The 22,835-nt window shown below is 58.6% G+C and overlaps 3 protein-coding genes across 5 annotated transcripts; all 3 read right to left on the minus strand.

The window, feature by feature from the left end:
- Positions 1 to 245: 245 nt before the first annotated feature.
- On the minus strand, positions 246 to 10,909 carry PCYT2 (phosphate cytidylyltransferase 2, ethanolamine). 2 transcript variants are annotated; one of them, XM_074555155.1, is made up of 13 exons: positions 10,768 to 10,909; positions 10,334 to 10,422; positions 9,406 to 9,567; positions 7,109 to 7,175; positions 6,577 to 6,661; positions 5,535 to 5,579; positions 4,204 to 4,342; positions 3,532 to 3,614; positions 3,297 to 3,374; positions 2,663 to 2,728; positions 2,369 to 2,434; positions 1,897 to 1,985; positions 246 to 1,291 (listed from the first exon to the last, which is right to left on the minus strand). In XM_074555155.1, the coding sequence occupies exons 1-13, from the start codon at positions 10,851 to 10,853 to the stop codon at positions 1,201 to 1,203; spliced, it is 1,146 nt and encodes a 381-aa protein (XP_074411256.1). In that variant the 5' UTR covers positions 10,854 to 10,909; the 3' UTR covers positions 246 to 1,200. The 2 variants fall into 2 exon arrangements, with proteins under 2 accessions (XP_074411256.1, XP_074411258.1); XM_074555157.1 differs by lacking the exon at positions 5,535 to 5,579.
- Positions 10,890 to 15,070, minus strand: SIRT7 (sirtuin 7). Its single transcript, XM_074555149.1, has 10 exons — positions 14,838 to 15,070; positions 14,625 to 14,762; positions 14,076 to 14,180; positions 13,170 to 13,240; positions 13,012 to 13,084; positions 12,438 to 12,536; positions 11,742 to 11,978; positions 11,418 to 11,498; positions 11,186 to 11,292; positions 10,890 to 11,100 (listed from the first exon to the last, which is right to left on the minus strand). Exons 1-10 carry the CDS (start codon positions 14,931 to 14,933, stop codon positions 10,890 to 10,892), a joined length of 1,218 nt encoding a protein of 405 aa, XP_074411250.1. The 5' UTR covers positions 14,934 to 15,070.
- Positions 15,071 to 17,329: 2,259 nt separating this feature from the next.
- On the minus strand, positions 17,330 to 22,600 carry MAFG (MAF bZIP transcription factor G). 2 transcript variants are annotated; one of them, XM_074555167.1, is made up of 3 exons: positions 22,444 to 22,600; positions 18,839 to 18,900; positions 17,330 to 18,754 (listed from the first exon to the last, which is right to left on the minus strand). In XM_074555167.1, exons 2-3 carry the CDS (start codon positions 18,872 to 18,874, stop codon positions 18,302 to 18,304), a joined length of 489 nt encoding a protein of 162 aa, XP_074411268.1. In that variant the 5' UTR covers positions 18,875 to 18,900; positions 22,444 to 22,600; the 3' UTR covers positions 17,330 to 18,301. The 2 variants fall into 2 exon arrangements, with proteins under 2 accessions (XP_074411268.1, XP_074411269.1); XM_074555168.1 differs by lacking the exon at positions 22,444 to 22,600 and adding an exon at positions 22,200 to 22,343.
- Positions 22,601 to 22,835: the final 235 nt, after the last annotated feature.

The raw sequence follows: 22,835 nt of genomic DNA on the forward strand, positions 1-22,835 counted from the left end.
TGACCCACATGGGTACCGTGCTCATTAGGAGAGAAGCCAAGGAGTGCCCCCAGTGCCCCTGGCTGCAGCTCTGACACACGTGGAGCTGCCCTGCTGTGCCAGGCAGAGCCCAGGAAGGGCCAGCAGGGTGAGGGGCTGAGCAGCCCCCATGCCATGGAGCGTCGGGGAGTGTGGGGCTCCCTCTCAGGAGCAGGGCACGCGTGCCCCGTGCCCCCTTCGCTTCGGCCCCAAAAACACCAATGCACAACTCTTCAACATTTTATTAATGATCAGCAACAAAAGTTTACAAGAGAGAGGACACCAGACGCAGCCCGGCAGGACCATCTGGCACAGTGCAGTGAGCTGCTCAGGATCCTGGAATGTGGGAGGCAGAGGGGGCTCACAGCTCAGGACCCATCTCGCAGGCTGCACCTCCCTTTGGAGGCAGCACGCTGCACGTCAGCCATCAGGAGACACCCCCAAACCTGCCCCTGGCCAGGCCCTGCCCTCAGCTACTCCATCAGCACAGCCCACACGAGGCACCGGGTCCTGCTGCCTTGCACGGGACAGCCTTTGGGGACAGGAGCCCTGTGCCTCGTGGGCAGAAATGCCTGACCCGGCTCCACCTGCCCCTGAGCAGCTGCACCTGCAGCAAAGGAACTGCCCAGGGCAGCTCTGGGTGTGGGCAGGGGCAGGAGCTGAGCAGAGGCAGCACAGCGGGGCCAGCACCGCCGCTGGCACGCAGCCCCTGGTTCCTGAGCAGAGCTGCAGGGCAGCCCAGGAGCCCTGTCCTGTTCCCAGGCTGCTCCCAGGGCCTGTGCAGCCACCAAGCCCTGCCCAGGGGCTGCTCTGCACTGCTGAGCCCAGGCTGGCGGGGCCGGGGGCGCGGGCAGCTCCGGGCAGCACTTCCCTCCGACTAAGAGCCAGAAATGGCAGAAGGTAAAAGCACATCAACATGTTAAAACATTAGTTATAATTAAAACCTTTTTGTTTTGTCAAATCTCCTCCTGGGAAAGGGGACAGGGACTGATTAACGGAGATAAAACTAGGCAACGGAATCCCAACTCGTTACGTCTGCATAATTAGTGCAGGAGGAGCTAGGGCAGCGCATCCTGCGTGCCAGCAGGGCTGCCCCCTCCAGGGCTCCTTTCCTGCAGAGCAGCTGCTCTCGCAGAGGGTGAAGCTGCAGCTCTCGGTGGTTCACACACGCCCCTCTGCAGCCTAGTGCTTCTCCTGCTCCAGCCTCCTCATGGCCTCCAGCACAGCCAGCTCTTTGGCTTCTTTCTTCTGGTTGCGAGCTTCAAACTCCAGCCTGCAAGTACCACACAGTGCCTGAGATTCTCCTTCACCCACGCTGCCTGTAGACAAAAGCCCCTGGAGCAGGGCAGCGCTGCCTTCTGTGCTGCTCAGTTCTGAGAGCCCTTCAGAAACCCCCCAGGACCCCCAGAGCCTTCCATGGCTGCTGCCAGCCCTCTGCACTCCCACACTGGTTACACTGCCTTCCTTCTCCCTCTGTGGAAGCTGCTATTCCATTCTTGGGCTGTTCTGGGTGATGTAACACCAAAATCAAATTTATCACAGATGTGAGCCAAGGTGCTGAAAGGACTCGGGCCTAAAAAGACCAAAAGCAACATGCCCTTTCCCCTGGGATAGGGGAAATTTATCATTAAAGGAGAAAACCAATAAGTGTGCAGTGCAGCACGTTCTGACACAGCAGAGTTCAGCTGTTCCCTTCCCTGTACAGATTGATGCAATCACATTTAGAGCCTGCCCAAGCCATGACAGAGGAAGGAAGCCAAGTTTGTTGCTCTGTGCCTTCAGACAACACCTTCTCTCCCAGTTTGGTCCCATCCATCAGTCCCCAGACACTCTGGAGGGAACAGTACGTGACAGAACCAGGAGAAAAAGAAATCCAACCTGTTCTTGATGATTCTTTGCACAATTAGATCTGTGGTGAGATTGCTGCCACTGTCCACCAGCTGGAAAATGCCACGTCGCTTTGGTTCCTGCAGAGAGACACAGACAGGGCTGTGAGCACCCTGGGAGTGCAGCCCAGCTGAGCTGAGCCGTGGCACAGGCAGGATGCACAGTGACCTCCTCGCAGGCACAGCAAGCACTCGCTGAAAGCAAAGCTCCACACACACAGGAGCTGCCCAGCACAGAGCACCAGGATTTCTCCCTCTGCCACAAAGGCATCGGGAACAGGCAGAGCAAAGCAGTGCTTGGAGAGTGGAGCTGCTGGGAGTGATTTACTGACTGCTCCACGATGCTGCCCTCAGGCGTGGATGAAAAGCTGCCAAAGCCTCCTCTGCAGTACCTTCTCAGTCCAGGAGCACAACCAGAGCCAGGCCCTGGCCATCAAATGCTGACAAAGCAAGTGGCACTTTACCTCATATGGATCAGAACCGTCCTTGTCCGGCACCACCTCAGTCATCCCATGGCAAACAAGTGTCACCTGGAGGAGGACACAAAAGTCACTGACAAGATCCAGAGGATGCCAGGGGCATTTATTTCCTGCCACTACTCCCACTGAGCACAGCCTGGAGACCAGCAAAGGCACCCTCGTGCATGCACAGCCTGAGTCCCAGTGCGAGCAGGACCCTCCCTCCTTGCCCCCCTGTGCTGTCCTGCACCACTTCAGCTCCACACACATCTCCATGTCCATCCCTGTGCAAGGACTCACCCTGAAGTGATCCAGCAGATCAGCAGTGACAGCGTAGGGAGCTCCAATCACCACCTCTGAGACATACTGAAAAAGGAACCAGGTAGCGTTTTTAAATTTAAAAAAACCATCAAAGAAAAACCCAATCCCAAGCCAGAAGCCAGCTGCTTCTTAAAGAGACCCCAGCAGGTCACCTGGCTACACAAGTTCAAATAAGGGAACAGAGGAGTGGGTTCAGCAGTAACTGCTTGTCACACAACAACTTTTTGTTCCTCTACAGAATGTCCTTTCTGTGCCTATAGAGCAAATCCAAAAGTTAATTGCTCCAGGCACACATTTCTGGGGTTCCCCACGATTTTGCCTCAGGCATTTTCTCCCCTGCTGCAGGGAGCAGAGTTTTCTGTCTGACCACACAGCTCCCTCTGTGGCGTCCAGCCCTGCCACTGCCAGCAGAGCAGCTGGATGGGGCACAGCTTGGATCAGCCAGGATGGCACAGGAGCCCAGCAGAGCCTCCCAAGAGCACCTCTGGCAGCCTCAAGTGATTCATCTTGTCTGTGTTCTCAGGGCACACCAAGGAGCTCGTGCAAGGTCACTGAGCACAGGTGCCCACCAGCAGGCCCTGGGCAGCTCTCAGAGTGCAGAGACACCACTCACCCTGCAGGCCAGGACGCTGAGGGTTCGCTCGTGGATGTTCATGATGGGATAGTTCTTCCCTTTGTAGCGATTCACCTCCTAGGGCAGAGCACCAGGCAAATCAGAGGGAGACAGAGCAACTCCCTTCCCTCCTCCCTGTCCCAAAACAACATCCCTGTCCTGTCTGTGGGAGCACAGGCTGCCTGGCTCAGAGAGCAGGCCCAGCTGCTCTGCCCTGGGACAGTTCCACACGGACCTGATCGAAATGCAGCCCAGCAATGATGTAGGGCTTCTCTGCCAACTGGTGAACCTTCTCCAGGAAATCCACGTGGCCAACATCTGCAGATCAGTTTAAGGAATTGAAGCTCACGTGGAAAACAGAGGAAGGAGGACAGAAATAGAATCACCCAAAAACGACAGCAGGAGTCAGGAATCCCTAGGATTTTATTCTTGCACTCTTATTGCCTATTTCCAAGAACAGCTGCTGCCTCCCTCCTCAGGTTCCACTGGTTCTGGGCAAAAGCCAGAGACTTTTTCAGCTCCAACTTACATGGACTCAGCTTTGCCTCTATCCAGAATTTCTGCTTGTTCAGATGTTCTGGCACGAAGCCTCAAAGCCTGCCCCAGGAACAGCGTGTCAGCTCCAGGTGCTGTGGCAGCCAGTCCGCACCACAATCACTGAAGTGCTGAGAATATCCATCTATCTGCCTTCCTGAAATCCAACAGCCACAGATTGCTCCGCACAGGAGCTACAGCCTCTTTCTCAGCATGCTGTGACTAAGACACTGCCAGGAAGAACTCACTCCTGACTCCTCCCTCACACACAGCTACAGAAAAGGAAGAACGAGGCAAATACGCAGTGTGGTGCCTCCCAACATGGCAACATCAGCCAAAGAGCCCCGGTGCAGCCCTAGAGAGTGAAGGATACGGAACAGGTCGAAGGCTCCAGCCACGTAGATGATGGTGTCTCCTGGCTGGGGCTCCTTCCCTGATGCAAACTGGATGATCTTCTGGGATGTCTGCAGGAACTGCGAGACACCAGTCCAGGGACTGTGACCCTTGGGCCCCTGTGGAAACATACACCAGACACAGCTTCTTTTCAGGCTCTGCGAGGGGCTTGGGACAACACACAGTGCTGGGCAATCTGCTCATCTGAATTTGCTGGCCACTGTAACAACTCCCAGCGCCTCGGACTCTCTACATTCCTGGCATCGAGTGTTCAGACAGTTTCACAAAAGCCCTTTATGCCCTGTCTAAACCATCACCTCAGCAGACAGCTCAGGAGATGCCAAGAGGAAAGCTCAGGAAGGAGGAAGACAACAGGGCAGGTTTGAATTTCCATGAGAAGCAAGACAACACCGACCGAGCTACGCTCTGGCAGCCCCAGGGCGCCTGCCTGGCCCTCAGCTCTGGCACAGAGCTCGGTCCCCACCGCGTGGCAGCTCTGCAAGCAGCCACAATCACCTGCTCTGCCACCCAAAGCTGCTCCATGGCCCTTGGCAGGACACCCACGCTGCAGCTGAGGCCAGAGCAGGCCCTGCAAAGGGCAGCACGCAGACAGCTCAGCTGTCAGGGTCACCCAGGGTACCCAGTGCCCTGAGCCATCCTACCCAGATCCAAGCCCCAGCAAACAGCCATGCTAGAGCAACATGCCCCAAAACACCTACTCAAGACCCCCAAAACAGTGGGCAACTAAGGAAGATTGAGACAAGTCAGCAAATCCCCTGTGAGTAAAAAAAGAGTTGCTCGAGCTGCTGGTGCAGCTCATCCAGCAGGGACAATGAAAATGAACAGGGCTGGCTCCTCAGGAGCAGTGTGAGCCCCAGGCTGGCCCTGGCAGCTGGAGCACCGAGAGGGCTGTGCTGCCCTGGAGCTCTGCAGCAGCGTGGCCACACCTGCTGTGTCCACACCTAACGCAGCACCTGCACAACAACACGAGCACTGAGGGAGCAGCAGAGGCTGTCCCAGGCTGGAGCCACGGGCACTCGGGAAGTGGCAGGAAGGAACTGACAAGCAAGGAAGGAGCCCAGCAGAGGCTCAGGGGGCACAGCAGCCCTGCGGCCCCCTCAAGGACAGCTCATGCTACCCTGTGCCACACCTGCCCATCACACCCACTGCCATGTGGGGACACGGACGCTCACTGAGACATTGCTGCTACACGTGGGAGGACAAACAAGCCTGCAACAGGCCAGAAAGCACACTGGGAATCCTTCTCAGGCAGGACAACAACCAGACGTCCACGACCAGAACTCACATTACCTTCCCAAAGTTGTCAGTGTGCTTCCGATAGTCTAGGTCCTCATCCTGAAGGGAGATAAAGAGTCAAAATGTTTAAGCACTTGCACAGCTCATCCAACCAAGATATGCTTGTGTGTGGGAAGTGCTGGGAAGGCCAGGCTCAAACGCACACCAGGGATCCTGTCACTGAATGCTGCCAAACTGGTTAATACCTAACCAGAGTCCTGTCCCAGCATGAGTCACAGGAAATGTGTCCTTATCTGATCCCAGCTTGGCACTGCCAGCAAAGGTGGCTCTTGCCCAACCTGCAGCCCCAAGAGTGCTGCACAGCTGCATGCTCCCTCGGCCCAGCAAGCCCCTGACAGGACAGCATCCCTGTTCCTGCCAAAGACCCTCACGAGAGGCAGGCTCAGGCACCTGCAGCAGCCAGCAGCACCGGGCAGATCTCGCTCTCAACTCCTGTGCTACAGCTAAGCCAATTTAACAGCTCAGCACACCAAAACATGTCCCTCAATTCGCCTGTGGGTCACTTGTTGCTGCAGTTGCCCAGGTGATTCTGTTCCCCGATTCCTTCATTACTCAGTAAATTCAACTCATTACCTGACATAAAACCATTGACTTTACTTTTCCCTGGCTAGGTTAGCTCCCAGCCAGAGAGAGCTGAGGAGACTCAAGAAAGGTCTGATTAGACTAGAGACAACAGAAGGCAGAAGCATGAAGCTCAGTGGAAAGGGAGAGGAGTTTCTAACTCTGGCAGCACCTGGCTGACAGATCCATGTGCCTGCACTGTGTTGTTTCACCCTGGGAGGAGTCATGGGCTTGCTGCAGCTCCCGTAAGGTTCCGAGGCCCACCCTGATCGTGAGGCACCAGAGTGTGTCCCATCACAGTGCGATCTCAGGCGCGCTGAAGCAAACATGAGCAGGTTGTTTTGCTGCCCCTGCCCGTTCTGCAGGCAGGAGCCAGGCCCGGGAGCTCTGGCCTCCACTCTGCTCCGTGTCGGGCAGCAGAGGGAAGAGCTGCTCGCGCCCTGTGCCCCACCTCCCCCCAAGCCCCCTGACTCACTATGTTGCTGTGGTGAGCCTTGGTCATGAGCAGCATGCGGCCAACAAGGTCAGTGGTGGACACGCCCTGGGTGCGCTTGCATTCCCTGCAGAGACAAGCAAAGGATGAGGCAGGAGCCAAGGCTCTGTCCTCCCACCACTGCCACAGGGCACCTGTGACACCTGATAAACCCAAACCAGGGGCTCTCCTCCTCAGCCTTCCTTCTCAAGAGCGGCATTTATCTGCTGAGCCTCAGCATCACCCTCCGGCCACAGCCACTGCTCGTGTGAACGCCTCCCTCGCCCAGGCTGCCCTCCAGCCAGCTCTCAGGGAGGCTTTAAAGCCAGAGCCAGCCCTGCCAGGAACCAGACAGCCCCACTGGGCAGGAATGGCTGCCCCCCTTCCCTGAAGCCAAAATGCTGGCAGCAATAGAAGCTCTGACACACAGCCAAATTCAGGTGTGACCTGAAGAATGGTATGTTTCATCTGACTTTCCTTCAAGGCACAAAGTCTAACTGCCCAAAACAAGATAAACAGGTAAGCAAGAGGTTACCTGTATCGCCCTGCTGTCTTTACTTCCTCATAGGTGTCCTTGCCATCGATAGTTAAGGTGATGTCATCTGCAGGGAGAGAAAAGCCTCAGAACTGGACACAAGCTCTCCTGCACAAAAGCAGCAGCTGTGCAGGTCCCACACACCTACAACTCTGCAATCCAAATCCCTGTGCCTCCACAGGGGACACGTCCTGTGCCCCGCAAAGATGTCAGGGAAGTGACAACTGTGACGACTGTGTCTGTGGAGACAGGGATATTCCTGGACATTAACACCATCACCCAGCTGGGGCACTGCTGGGTGCTCTGCAGCAGCAGGCACAGCTGACTATTGTCTGAATGACAATAAACAAGCACTATCTGTATCAATGTTAAAAATGAACATTTTAGCTATTCTGGGACTGGTTTTAACCCTTGGCTCATGTTACAAGTTTTCAGTCAATGAAACAGTTAATCCAGTGGAAAGTTCTTCCTCCCACAGTGACATCCAGGACCCTTCCACAGAGGCCATTCTGGCTCATCTCTGGTTCACGGCTCCCAACTCCCCCTGCAGAAACACCTCTCACACTTTTGGTGATGGTGCAAAGCCTTCACAAGCAAAAGCTAAGCTGGTTTCCCTGTGCCAAAGGAGCCAGTGGGCAGCCCTGAGTGTGCCCACACAGAGGGTGCCTCAGTCCTGCTCAGTTCCCTAAAGCCCCACAGCCTCCCCTCAGAGCACAGCCTGGCGTGCCAGGAGGGCACACACAGCTGGGCACACACTGACAGGAGGGCACACACTGCCAGGAGGGCACACACAGCCGGGCACACACTGCCAGCAGGGCACACACAGCTGGGCACACACTGCCAGGAGGGCGCACACACAGCTGGGCACACACTGCCAGGAGGGCGCACACTGCCAGCAGGGCACACATAGCCAGGAGGGCACACACAGCTGGGCACACACTGCCAGGAGGGCACACACAGCTGGGCACACACTGCCAGGAGGGCACACACTGCCAGCAGGGCACACATAGCCAGGAGGGCGCACACACAGCAGGGCACACACACTGCCAGGAGGGCACACACTGCCAGGAGGGCGCACACAGCTGGGCACACACTGCCAGGAGGGCGCACACACAGCTGGGCACACACAGCTGGGCACACACACAGCCAGGAGGGCACACACAGCCAGGAGGGCACACACACAGCTGGGCACACACTGCCAGCAGGGCACACACTGCCAGCAGGGCACACACTGCCAGCAGGGCACACACAGCAGGGCTGCTGCCACCACCTCAGGTCAGCTCAGCTATTTCCACACTCAGCCTTTGCACAAACACAGACTGGCCAAGCTGCCGGGGCAGGGTGCTGCTCGGAGAGCACGGGGTGATTGCGACAGGTCAGCGAGTGGCACAGGGGACGAATGCAAGCAGCTGGAGCAGGGCCACGGGCACTCCTGTGCTGCCACAACCCCTCAGCACCCCTGCAGGGATCACGTACACCAGACACCCTCAGGGCAGGCAATGAAGGTAATGAGGAATTTGATAACCACTCCATCCACGTGAAAAAAGAATATTTATCTTCTAAAGATTAGGGATTTATTTACACTTTGTGAAATACTTGGCTTATCACCAGCAGGTGGCTGGGATCAGATGAGAGATACACGAAATGAGTGCAAAGACTATTCCTGGTCAAAGTAACAAAATTGCTTCAGAGGGGCAGGGAAGAAGGGCTGAGGCTTAATGAGCACTGGCAGCAGCCCAGGAAGGGACAGAGTCCCAGAGCAAGAACGTTTCCTCAGAACACTGGTGCTCTTTAGCAACAGTGCACCCAAAAGTGTTCACACTAAGAACTAGGTCTCTGGCCACACAGTCAGCTGAGCCACTGAACAGCTTATCAGCTGGATAAAGAGAGAAGCTTTTCAGATCTAACCTTGTCCCAGGATAAGTAGAAATAAACATGGTTGTATTTCTGCATGCTTTCCTTTTCAATAGTGTTTTTCACACTTAAGTTTTGTAAATGGCTTTCCCCTTTGCACAAATTTCTGCTGGTACGAAGGGCAACCTCGGGATAATTTTAAATGACACATTTCACCTTTGTAAGTTAAAACCAAGGGCCCAGGCCACTCTCGAGATTCTGAGCACACTGATGTTTCTCCAGACCACAAGACCCGAAACAGCTGTGCTGCCCAGTGCAGGTGTTGAGAAGGCAGAGCTGTGCAGGTAGCCCTGCCCCTGCTGGTTTGCAGCAGGGCACCTGGAGCACACCTGGAGCACACCTGGAGCCCAGGTCAGCACAGCCACTGCCCCATCCCCACTCACCCCCATGCACGCAGAAGTCACAGCTGTACTTGTCCAGGGTTTCCAGCGTGGTGACATAAGGAGCTCCAGGAGCAATCTCATCCACCCACTTGATGGCCTGCACCATTTTGTACCTCTCCTCCTGTGTAAAGACGGGGGGACCCTTGTGCTTGGCAATCTCCTCTGGGGGAGAAACAAAATTCCAGTTAGAAGCACGTCCTGCAACTCCAGTGACTCTCAGCCACTGCCCCTCTCATTTCATGGGCAGGTGAACTTGACTGCAGGCTTATGCTCAGATTTGGATCAGTCTGTGGTAGCAAAGGAAGCCCAAAATAGATCAGAAAATATTTTGATTCGGTTGCATTTCCTAAACATTTAACAAGGGCCCTGGAATTCACTCAGAGGGCAAAATGTCTCAGTGCTTCCCTGTACCCAGATACTTCTTCCTGAAGGGATGAGCTGGGGCTCCCAGCATCCCCTCAGGAGAAATTTCCCTCTTAAACAGTAACTTCATACTTCCCCTGGTTCATACTGGAAATTCTGCATCCACAAACCCATTTAAAATACATCTTGACACGCCAGAACTTGTTTCTGACACTTAACTTCCAGATTGCCTTAAAAAGAGTTTTCTTCACAAGTAATTTGTTTCGAAACGTAAATTCTGCACCTCCTACCAGCAAAAGCAGACTGATTTTTGGCTGTTTCAACTGTTTTTATAGCACAGAAGGCAGATTAACCCTCGGAGCCTGCAAGACCTGACCCACCTAATCCTCAGTCCAAAAGTATGACGGGGTAACTCCACTCCCAGAGAAGGGACATGTTTCTCTTGGAGGCTACTGATGCTGGAGCAGATGCAGGATGAAGCCTGACCCTATCAGGAGCTCTTGGGGCTAATGCTGCTGGGCAATCTGAGGGGCTGCACAGGAGGAATCCTGGTGGAACCCCTTACCATCGGTGTGGACCCCAACGATCAGGTAATCGCCCATGGCCCGTGCCTGGCGCAGCTGGTTCGAGTGGCCGTAGTGCACCATGTCATAGCTGCAAAGAGAAGGGCCGGCTCAGCCGGGCAGCTGCGGGCGATCCGGTCCAGGCTCGGGGCCGCTCCCTCCGTGCACCTGCCCGGCAGGGCTGGCTGGCCCCGGGGCAGCGCACCGGCCGCACCGGCGCCCGTTAAGCGGCCGAGCGAAGGGGCGCTGCCGGCCCGGCCGCTTCGTGCCCAGCCCCGTTCGCCGCCGCTCGCCCGGCACGGAGAGCGCCGCGGAGCCGCGGCCCGGCCCGTCCCGCCGCGCTGACAGAGGAGGCGGAGGCACCGGCGTAGCCAACACGGTTTATTTCCGCGGCGCCGCGACACGGCCCGGCCCGGCCCGCCCCGCCGACACTCACCATCCATCGCACCAGACGCGCACGGGCCGGTGGCCGCCGCCGCCCGCCGCGGCCCCGCCGCCGCCCGCCGCCCCGTTGCGCAGCATGGCCGCGCTGTCACCGGCGCCCGCCCCGCCCCGCGCTCAGCGGCTCTTCCTGCGCCGGCCGCCCTTGGCGCAGCCGCGGCCGAGCCACCCCCCGGGCCGCCCGACCGCCGCCTCCGCCCGCTCCCGGGGCTGCTCCTGCTCGCGGGGCTCCTCCCGCTCCCGGGGCGGCGCCACGGCTTTCCGCGAGTGCGTGCCCTCCTCGCCGGGGCGCAGCGGCTCGGCCAGCGCGAAGATCGGGTCCCGCGCCCTGCGGGAGGAAGCACAGAGGGCGGCGGTGGGCGCTGCGGCGGCCCCGGGCCGGGCTCCCAACGCGCACGGCCCGCGCCGCTCACCGGTCGTAGCGCGGGATTTCCAGCCCCAGCTCCGCCATCAGCAGCCGCATCACGTCGTCGCAGCGGCCGTGCAGCTTCAGCGCGGCCAGGTCGTCCTTCGGGGTCCACTGCGAGCGAGAGCAGAGCCGGCTGCAGGCGGCTCCCCGCGGCAGGACCGGGGGCTCCGGGCCCCGCACGCCCGCGGCCCCTCGGCTCGCACCCGGCCGACCCAGCGCCGAGGGCTCTGTCTCACCTGCAGGTTCACAATATACAGCTTGGGCCGCCGTGGGGGGGGCTTGCTCATGCACCACAGCCGTGGGTATTTTTTCAAAACCTGCCACAAAGCACAGCGGATCAGCACAGCCACAGGCACACGCAGCCGTGAACCGTATCAGCGAGAGGAAAAGGAATGTATTACCAGGAGGGGAAAGAGGGAGGAAGAGAGACTATCACAGATGTTGGGCGAATCCTGACACCAGAGTTTACAGTTGTCTGTTTGGGAGGAGACTGCTCAGCACCAAGGTGTATCACCAAGAGGGAATGCTGCTAACAATCTTCACCGAGTCTCTAAAGTTACCTTTAAGCTGGAACCCAGACAAAGAATCACATCTGCTTTGCTCGCAGCTTCTGTTGCTGCTTCCCAGTTCAGGGGCTGTCTCAATGTCCCCTTCTCCCCAAAGTGGACGATTGTATCTCTCAACTGTGCCCCACACTTGTGGCACATCCTGCCCGTGTGGTGCCTGTGCAGGGCCGTGCGCTCCGTCACATCAAACACTCGCACGTACTCTCTGTTGGGTGTGCAGGACGTGCAGACCTGGCGCAGGACGAAAGCAGAAACCCCGTCACACCATCAGCATCACACCCGCTCCAGGCCAGGAGCAAGCCTCTTCTCTTGGAAGAAAAGCATTTTTTGGGGACAACGCAGAAGTTGTAGACAGAAACATCAGGGATCAGATGCTAACTTGGAAAACCTCAAGGTTTTTTTGAAAACCAGCCACAGGCAGCCTTTGGCTACATGCTGGGAGGGATTTCAGAGAAGGGCTGAGGAAGAGGTGCCAGAATCAAAAGGTTCCAGTATGTACAGAGGAAGAGCTACAGAGCTGTGTTTGGCATTTCCTAGGCAGTTCACCCCAAACCCAAGGGTCTGAAGGCAGGAACTGCACACAGGCCAAGCCCTTGTACTGATTCCTTCTGAGCTAGTGGAAGATCAAGAGTTTACATTCTCTTTTTGTGAGGCCACTTAACGTTGACTCTTCCTGCTCTGGCCACTCACCTCTATGTACATGTTCCCGTGCAGCTCAGATATTGCAGCTCGGGGCAGCCCGCTCCGCAGGTGCAGCCCGTCACAGTTCTGAGACACCACGTGCTGCACCTTGAAGGGAACACAACCCTGAGCAAACCACACAGGGATCCACGTGCTGCACCTTGCAGGGAACTCAACACTGAGCTCCTGCAAACCACACAGGGATCCCTCCAAGCAGTGACGCACGTGTCCCAAACCACACCAACAGCCTGTACATCAGGGCAGGACCCACAGACCTTTGTGAAAGCTAAACAGAAACCTCCTCCTGCTAAAATGAACATTTTTAGGGCTGGCTGATTTGTGACCAGCTCCCCAGACCAGCCTCACCAGGGACAAATACAACATGTTAAAGAAAAGGCACTGGGGGAAACTGCCAGAGCCGGAGCCTGCAGCTGACTGAGGAAGGCTTGGACATGTTTTCCTACATGGATATGCAGCCACTTGAGCCAAAAATGCAGTCAGGCAATATTCTCTGACTATTCCCTGCTGGGTTTATCATTTTTAGGCAGAGGAACACAAGTGAGGTGAGGTAAAAATATCTTACCAGGTTGTGCTTGTGCAGACAGGCAATGCTCATATGAGTGAGTGTGGGCTCTGCCTCACTCAGGTCTGCAGCCCTGATAAGAAGCAAGGGGGGGAAAAAAAGTTGGAATTGCCATTAACCTCTTCCAGTATCAGCTTTCAGGGAATTTGGCTCCTCACCTGATGGTCCTGCCCTTCTGCAGCAGGGTCCAAATGCCATTGGGGCCTCTGTAGTCTGGGATCGAAGCTGCCTGTCACAGAGAGAACAGCAGGGCTGATGGGGGGGCTGGCACAGCTCCTGTGCACAGACACAGCCACAGCCAGCCCAGGACAACCAGACACAGGCAACCAACACAAAGTCCAGCCTTCACTGCTTTTTCATTCACTCCCAGTTTTCCAGCATAGCTGTTCCTTGAACACAGGGAAACCTCTTGATCCGTTTTCTCTCTCTCTTCTACGTTTCAGCTCTCATTATTACTTCTAGTGTCAGCTTTCTCCAATTTTATGATTATGGAATCCCTCCAGAACTCTTTTTCATCCTTGGTACTTCCCACTTTGCTACACAGCACTCCATTCTTGAGCCTTCTATTATTTTGCCTAGACTCTATTCTGGCCCGTCCCACTCAGCATCTCTGTGAACATGCAGGTGACACAAGCACCCAGCCCCCTGCCCTGAGTCAGGCTCCATTTCAGCAGAGAAGGGAGTGACAGAGCTCACACAAAGGGGGAGGTGACACATTAGAAGAGGTAGAACCAGACTGCTGCTTTGTCCCAGGCTACTGCCACAGAGCAATTCTCAAAGTGCTGTTTATAAATCCCAATAATTCCCAGCTGTCTCTGCATGTCAGATAACACATATAGCATTACTGAGCTAACTGGTCTGAGGTTTTAGACCAAGTCGTGGAAGAGACTCGAGTGAAGCCAGAGCAGTGTCCTCTGGCTCAGGCTGTGCCTGAGCAATCCTGCAGCCACAGGATCTCCGGGGCAGCAGGAATGCCCTGGGCTGCAGCCCGGAAGCTGCAGGACTCGCGGCTCAGGCGCTGTGCTGGCCCCAGAGCAGCCCGCAGGGCCGGGGCTGGCACGCACCGTGCTGATCCCAGCGCCCGTGTAGATGACGAGGTGCCTGGCGCCGCGCACGGCTGCCGCCAGCTCCGCCACCTTCCTGCTCAGCTCCTCGGGCTCATCGCACACCTGCAAAACACACCCGGCAGGTCACACGGCTCGGGCCACGCAGGAAAAGCAACACAGACACAGCATCAGCAGTCATTTCCAGATGAAAAGGACGTGGGCATTGTTCGTGGGAGGATCACGGCAAAAAACCTCCTGGAGACCGGTAGCTGCTGACCCAGCCCCTCGGGAGGCCGGTCCGCACAGCCAGAGGCGCCTGGAGCGCGGCTGACCGGAGACAAACACCGGCAGTGCCCGGAGGGCCGGCGGGCTGCCGGCACCGGGGCACGGCGGTTGTTCACCTGCTGCGGCTCTAGAGCTCGGCGGCAGCCAGCCCGGCGGCCTCCGCCGCGCCTCTCCGCGCCCGGGGCCGCTCCCCGCCATCCCCGGCCGCTCCCGGCCATCCCCGGCACGGCCTCCCCGCTCCGCGCCATCCCCGCACGGCTTCCCCGTGGCCCCGCCGCCCACCTCCTCCTGCCGCCGCCGCAGCCGTTCGCGCCGCTTGCGGCGCCGCTCCAGCTCCCTGACGATGTCCTCGCTCTCGTTCAGCACCTGGCACTCCTCGGGGCTCCGCTCCGCCGGCGGCTTCCTCCAGATGCGGGACACCTGCCCGGCGCACACGCGTGGTCACGGCGGCCCGCAGCGGCGGGGTGGAGCGGGCCGGGCCGCACCGTACCGTACCTGTCTCCGACGGTCCCGCTGCTCCTCCTGCTGCAGGATCTCGGCGCGCGCCGCCGCTTTCCGCTCGGAGCGGCTGAGGCTGCCGCCCGCCGCCATGGCCCAGACCCGCCGCGCCGCCGCCGCACCGGGCCCGGCTCCGCCGCTTCCGCCTTCCGGCCGGAGCGCGCGCGCCCCGCTTCCGGCAGCGCCCCCCCGCGGCAGCGCCCCCTGGCGGCCCCCAAGGACGCGCAGGCGGCGGCTGTTGAAGCGCTTTATTGTCAGTACAAAGGCGGCCGACACTGTACAGAATAAATAACGGCAATAACTTAGCAATAAATACCGCCTGCACCGAGCCCGGAGCCCCCGGCGGGACCCCCTGCCCGCCAGCCCCGGCTCGGCCAGGGAGCGACCGCACACAATTCACAATACACAAATCCCGGGCGGGCCGGGGGCGCTCCCGCGGGGCTGGGCAGGACCGACCCCTCCCCGACGGCCCGGAACGGCACCAGGAAAAGGAGAACGGGAACACGACACTCTTCACAGCAGAAAACCAAACGGACGAGCACCTCAGGAACAAGAACTGTCACACTCCAGAACACTATATACGAGAGAGAAGGCGGCGCGACGGCTCCGGCACGGGCAGGGCACGGGCACGGCAGCCCGGAGCCGGACCGCAGCGCTCGGACACTGCGGAGACACATCCCATCCATCACTGCTCCTACACTGCACTGCGAACAAAACCAAAGCACGGGCAAGCCACGCTCAGGGCGCCGGGGCCCCGCTGACATCCAGCGCGGCAAACGGAGCTCGTTTAGCACAGGGGCACCCTTCAGCCTCCCTTGAGGCACGGCTGCTCCTGCCCTTGCCCTGCTCCCTGAGCACACCTCGGCCCGGGGGAAGCTGCAGGAAGGGCGGCTGTCCTCGAGCAGCGCTGCCGGCCCCGGCACAGCAGCGGCTGCAGCTCCCCGACACCCGGCACCACCAAACCCAAGCTCCCCGCGGCTGCAGGGCTGCCCATCCTCGCCTGCCGCCCTTCCGGGCTCTCCTCACACCAGAGGCTCCAGCTGTGGAACCCAGAGCCTGGCCAGCCCCATCCGCACCCTGCCCGCTGCGCTGGCCCACATCAGGACTCAGCTGTGTCCCAAGGGCTCTGCCTGGCTCAGTCTCAGCCTGGCTCTAAGAGGGACCCCAAGACAACTGGACGCCTCTGTGTTCTGTAAAATCTCACTTGTCCCAGTCACCACACAACCAGCTGGAAGACCAGAGCCTGCTGAGTGCTGCGCAGTGTGTGGGCTGTGGTGAATGGCTGCAAGTGGCACACCAGACACTTGAGAGAAGAGAAAGTCCAGGGCCAGAAGGGGGACATGTGGAGGCAATGTTCTAACCTGCTCCTCCTTTGGGAAGTTTACTTGGAAAAGCATCCCAAACAACTCCCTAAACTCCCTATCAATCAGAGCAAAGCTGATCTCCAGCAGGAAATCCCCATCAGCTACCGGCTCCTCTCCACACTGCAGCCACACTGCCGCTGTTCTCAGGCTGCCTGCCCCTCTGCTCAGGGGACAGCAGTATCAGTTCAGCACTCAGAAACACCCCCAAAACCTATCCAGGACAGCTGTACCTCACCACCAGACTGTGGCTTCACTCGTGCTTCCCCAATCTGCCCCCTCCACTCAGATCTTCAGCAGCCAGGAGACCACACGGGCTTCCCCCTCATGCCCTGCTTCTCTAAAACTCAGTAAATCAGCTCAGATCTTTGGGAAGGGGAGAGGGAAGTAAAAGTGTTTGTGGAAACAGAGCCTGGCCACAGACAGATTCCCAGCTGCATCCCAGCTGCGAGTCTGAGCCCTCTCCTAAAGCCCTGGAGAGGCTGCCACAGCTCGCTGGCCAGCAATGTGCAGACACCAGGACTAGCCTGTCCCACGCTGCCCCTCTTGTTGAGGTGAGCACAACACAAGTTCTGACCACAGGATCTAATTCCAGAGCTCAATCCCATCAGTGTTCCCCTACGCCTGGACCCTCACGGTACTTCTCTGACAGGTTTGCTGCACAACAAGAGCGCAGCGATTTCCTCCCCAGACAACCGAGCTAGCCTGGCACTGGCTGCTGAGCAGGAGCTCCTCGGGGCAGGCCTCGCTGCACCAGCCAGCCGTTCCTGCCTCCAAAAACAGCAGCAGCGCCTTCGCCTGTGCACCAGAACCCTTCTGGAGGAATCCAGAGAGATTCCAACTCACCCTCTCAGTCGAGTTTAGGGAAAACGACAACAGTGTGAAATGACAGCACATGGCAAAGGCACCAGCACACCACAGCGCCGCACGAGAGCTCGGGAGAGAGCGCCCAACACCAGGGGACACCACAGAAACTAGCCAGGTCAAGAATAAGTCACTTTTGGTACAATTGCAAAAAGATATCAAACAGGACTTGCCTCTTTTTTTGTCTTTTTCTAAGTTTTATAAATAAAGTCTGATAACTCTTTATAAAAACTAACCTCAGAGCCACAAACAGTTTGCGGGAGGTTCATGAGAAACTTTAAAATTATTTATTTATTAACTTTTAACTAGCAAAGTCTCTGAGAATATTTCCCCACTCATATGGTCAAATATTCTCGCCTTCTCAGGTAAAAAAGCTGACTATAAATACGCTCTCTCTTCTGTCCAATTTTAAACTTAGATAATTTAATAATTCTTAAAATGATGTTTCTCTCTCTTTAAATAAAGGGCTATTTAACCACATAAACTGGTTGTGTAAACCATCACACTAGAGACACTTGATACCCTCGAAACACGGGAACAACTAGTGATTTTGGTCTTGTTCAGTGCAACACATTAGGCACAAAACCGGCCTGCAGTCCACACAGTCCTGCTGCTGCCTCCCTCCCTCCCTCCTTCCTTCCTTCCCTCCCTGCGGGGGCTCCGTCCCCCAGCACTGCCAGCTCACACAGCCAACGGCACGGCCCGAGGGACACCCACGGCTAGGGCACAGAGGCACACCTAGAAAGGAATAAAACCTAGGACACAGAACACTCCAACTGTAACTACAGGTACCAAAGGAGACAAAAGCAGCAGGTTCAGGTGCTGAGATGCACCACCTGGAAGAGTCATGGAATAAAGCCTTTGGAAGTAACTGAAAATAAGGGTTCCCAGCCCCCAGGAAGAAAGCTTTCCTTGGGCCACTCCTCCACCCTTCTCTCAGCCACGCTGCACAGATTTTCTTTGGGTAGAAAACCAAAATCTCACAGCCTGTCCCCAGGGCATCCGAGGGCTACAGACTGCTGGGTGGGAAGCTCTGTCTGCACAGGACAAGGGATGCATCACCACTGCTCATACCAATCTGGACACAACAAAATAAACTGGAGCGATCAGCAGGCCAGTCCTGGGCCAAGTCAAAGGAACCCGGACCCATGTGGGGAGGGCTTGTGCTTTGGGGATTCCAGGCTGGTTTTGTGCCTAACTGCCCTGCACAGACAAGCTCAGGCAACGCTCGCTTCACTAAGACCGGGCGTCCGTTTTGGATTTCACTATTGTGATGACACTGGTGGTAGCCACCTTGCCAGGGACGAGGGGCCCCATACTGGAGGTGAGAGGCCCCCGTGCAGGGGTCACGGGGCTCCGGGCCACGGTTCTGGCGAAGTTCTGCAGGGCCTCGTATTTGGAGCGGAGAGCATCAAGTTCCATTTTCATGCTGGCGTTCTCTGAGGCCAGCTTCTCCACTTCTTGCTGCAGCTCTGCCTTCTGCTTCTCCAGTTCCTCCTTCTGGGTGACGCGCTTCACTCTGCAGCTGGCCGCGTAGCCGCGGTTCTTGAGCGTGCGCCGGCGCTGCTTCAGCTGGATGATCTCCTCCTTGGACAGGCCCCGCAGGTGCTGGTTCAGCTCGCGCACAGACATGGTCACCAGCTCCTCATCTGTCAGGCTGGTCCCATTCTCGCCCGGCTCCCTCTTCACCTGGGGGAGAGGCAGCACGCACCTGTGAAGCCTGAGGTGATGCCCACGCCCATCCCGCGCCCCGTTCCTCCCCCGCCACGTTACCTTCAAGGCCTTGTTTCCTTTGTTGGGGGTCGTCATAACACGACAGCCTTGGCAGCTGGGTTCTGCAAGGGAAGGAAGGTCACATTAGCACCTGGGACACTGCAGAGCCCACGGCATTCCTCTGGCAGGGTCCAGCAGCAACGCCCCGGGGTGCTCCACATCCCGGCCCCTGCCACCGGGTGCTCCACATCCTGGCCCCTGCCCCGAGGTGCTCCACATCCTGGTCCCTGCCGTGGAAGACAATCAGCAAGCAGCCAGCTGGGCTGGACTCACAATGAGCAGAGTGTCCCTAAGCAGAACCTGCTGCCCTTACACACCTCTGCTCCCACGGAGACTCTGTGGCAATGCTGCTTTTGTTTATGGTGTGGGAAATTAAAGAACTAGGAGGAGTCAGAAGACTTGGAAGCCACATTTTTAAAAATAGCCTTGCAAGCAGCAGGCAGGGTCCAGAGCATGGCTGCTCCAGGCCAGTCATGCTGACTCAGCAGGCTGGCACTCTGCACCACTCGCTCCCAGCCTCGTCCTTGTCACTGCCAAGCAGGGCAGCTCACCTCACACGGCCCTCCAACAGGTGCCCAAGCACAGCCCAGGAGCTCCCCACTCCTACCAGACTCCAGATGCTGCCAAGGATGGCTCAATAAGACATAACCCTGAGCAAGGGTACACTGGAATTCCATCACAAATTTGGGCTGATGCCTCAGCAGCCTTCACCTCTCCCAGTCATACAAAAGTGACCCCAGTTGTAGGTCTTTTCTGTGAGAAGGCACCTGTCCATCCCTGGCATGCCAGAGCCCAGAAACACCTTCTTCCTCTTTATCTTAAGAGCCAAGGTGTGCTCACAAGAAAACAAAGATTTAAGGTGCTGAAAACCAGAGCAGAGCAGACTCCTTCCCTGCCATGGAAAACAAGACTTCAGAACTGGTAAGAGCAATTCCCAGGCCTGCTTTACAGAGACTTATTCCCAGACTCCTGCTTCCTTCCCCACGTATCTCCTCCCCTCAGGGTTTTCAGATTGCTCCTACGCTGCCCCAGGAATTGATGCACACAGATACTCCCTGACAGACATGGCTGTGCCTCAAACAGCCCACACGGCACCCACGCAGCCCTGGCCAGCATTCCTGCGCAGCCTCCAGGTGCCTCTGCCCCTTTCATCTTGCAGGTGTTAAACAACAATTTTGTCTGCCCCTGCTTTGCTCCCAGCAGGACTCATGTCCAGTTACAGACCAGAACCAAATGCACACATCAGCAAATAGGGCTTAGTGCTCTTTCAGCAGCTGTGGCACAGGCTCCCTCCAGTGCATCTACGACCTACGGGAGGTGAACAGGACCAGCAGTCCCCAGAACACCAGCAGAGATATTCCTGAAGCCTGCAGCCTGCCAGGAGCCAGGCTATTTATACATACCTAGAGGACAATGCTCCTTCCAACAAGATGTCTGCTGCCCCCAGCCACACTGGCATAGCCACGGTCATCTGCTGCCCCAGGAAGGCAGCTGCAGTGAGGCAGGACAGGCAGCATGCAAGCAACTGCTGCACAAAATCCTCCTTCCCAGACTGCTGCTTATTCCTTCTGTTCCTACCTGGCAAACAACATGTCTGCTGGGAAAAGGGGAGAGGAAAGGGAATAGCTGGAGAGACCAATGTGCCTGCCCCTGCAGCACTTCTGTGCCCCATCCTCCTGCAAGTGGAAGGAGTCAAGGGCAGGTATGGGCAGTGGGACACAGGAATTTGCCTGCCCTGCGGCACTACAGAATTTACAGCTACCTGTAAACACAGGCTGCCTTCATTACAGCAGACCCAAACTGAAACAAACGGGGCACATGCATGCTGCAGCAGGCAGGGCACTGGGAAGATGCTCCTCGGCAGGCTGGGGAACTGCTGGCAGAGCTGCACGCAGCAGAGGCAGCTACTCATTCCTGCCTCTGCGCACTCTAACACAACACCTCCCAGGCAGGAGCCTCTCTCAACAGCCATCAGAGCTGCCACACGAGTGGCCCCAAAAACCTGGTGATCCCACCTTTCCAAGGAGCAGCAGCCAGTAGAACGGAAAGAACAACCCAAAGAGTTTCCTGGGTCCCGTTTTAACCGGGCTGTTTGGCAGCTCACAAACAGGACACCCAGAGAATGGGTTACATAGCAGAGACCAAACTTTGCCTTACTCTCCAGACTGCTGACGGATCAGCTTTTGATAGCTTCCTGAAGAAAGATCACACTGAAAAGTGCCAAACACTGTGGCTGCAATGAAGAAACTGCAGCCTCGACACATTTCCCCAGAGCTCAAAAGGCCTGAACTCAGCACAAGCACAGCCAATTCTCCCCTCAGCTCAGCGGCAGCACACGGGGAGCTGACAGCAGCACGCATGATCCAGCACGGGCCCTTCTCCAGCTCCTGGTGCAGAACCCTGCCCCGAGCCCATGTAAACACGGCGGTGTCCCTGCTGCAGCGGGCAGAGCAGGGCTGTGCTCCCCAGGGCTCCGGCAGGCACAGGAGCGTGGTTGGTCTGTCAGCAGTGACGGGGCACACGGCACAGAAACACTCCCTCCCAGCGTGGATTTCATACTCTGTTTATTTGCTTGCCGGCAAATTGCCTCACACAGTCTCATCCAATGATTCCCCAAATTACCTGTGTAGCCAAGACAGCGCCTGCTGTGTTCCCCACCCTGGGCTCCCCTGGCGATGTCATCCGACCCTGAGCACTTCACAGCAATTTTTTCCTCAAGGAATCTGCCCACCCAGCTGGTCCTAGCTCTGCTCACACTGCTAAAGCAACGGGCCAGCTCCGAGACTCCCTCCCCCGACCACAGAGTTCACACATCCCGGACAGCCGTGCCCGGCACAGACGGACGCGGCCCCGCGGCGCGGGTCGGACACCGCAGTGCCGGGGGAGCCGCTCCGCTCGGGGACCCGCAGCGCCCGGCACCGGGCAGCCCCCGCGGAGCGGCACCTCCGCCCGCACGGCAGCGGCCACCGAGCGGCCCGAGGGCACGGCACCGACCGCGGGCAGCGGGGCCGCGCCTGCCTCTGCTCTGGGCACCGGGCGAGAGCCCCGATGGCCCCTCTGCCTGCCGGCCCTCCCGTCCGCGGGAGAAGAATGACAGACCGCGGCGGGGGCCGCCCGGAGGGACGGGGACCGGGAGGCCCCGCCGGGGCCGGGTCGCGGCCGTACCGGCGGAGCCGGAGCGCCCCGAGGTGCGGCGGGGCTGAGCGGGGCAGGCTCAGCCCGAGGGCAGCCGGGCTGCAACACGATCGGGGCGCTCGGCAGCCGCGGAGGGAGGGAAGGAGGGAGGGGCCGGGTGCCCGCGCTGCCCGGGGTGGAGCCGGGAGCGGCGGGCGGGGCGGGGCAGGCCCCGGGCCCCGCGCACCTGTTGCTCGCCCGCCGAGCGGGGCCGGGCCGGGCGGGGCGGGGGCCGAGCGGGCGCGACCCCAACGCCCCGCCGTGAGTCAGCGATGGCGGGCCCGTCGGGCACCCGCCGACCCCGCGGCGGCCCCGGCCACCATCCCGGGGCCCGCCGTGCCCGCCCCGCCCCGGCCCGCCCCCGGGGACCGGCCCGCCCCGCCCCGGCCGGTGCCACGGCCGCGCCCGCGCTCGCTGCCGGTGGCGCTCACCTCCTGCCGGGGCCGCCGGGCCGGGCCGGGCCGGGCGGGGCGGGGAGGCCGCGCTGGAGGGACCGGGACTCACGAGCCGCCGCCGCCGCCGCTCACGGAGTCGTCACGTGATATTTGGGTCACGTGGCTCCATTCATGAAGCGCCCGGCGCAACCGCCCCGGGCCTTAAGGGGGCCGCGCTCCGCTCCGGGGCACCGGGGAGCGCCCGGCTCGGCCCTGCCCTGCCCTGCCCTGCCCTGCCCGGCCCCCGGCGAGCGCTGCCGCTCCACCGAAGTACGGGGTCGGCCGCGTCTCTGGCAGCAGCCACGGCCGCCCGCCGGTGTCCCCGGTGCACCCCGCGCGTTTCAGAGCGCGCAGTCCCTCGGGCCGGGGCCGCTCCTCTGTCCCGGACC

This window comes from Zonotrichia albicollis, chromosome 19 (genome assembly GCF_047830755.1).
Source record: "Zonotrichia albicollis isolate bZonAlb1 chromosome 19, bZonAlb1.hap1, whole genome shotgun sequence".
NCBI lineage: Eukaryota > Metazoa > Chordata > Aves > Passeriformes > Passerellidae > Zonotrichia > Zonotrichia albicollis.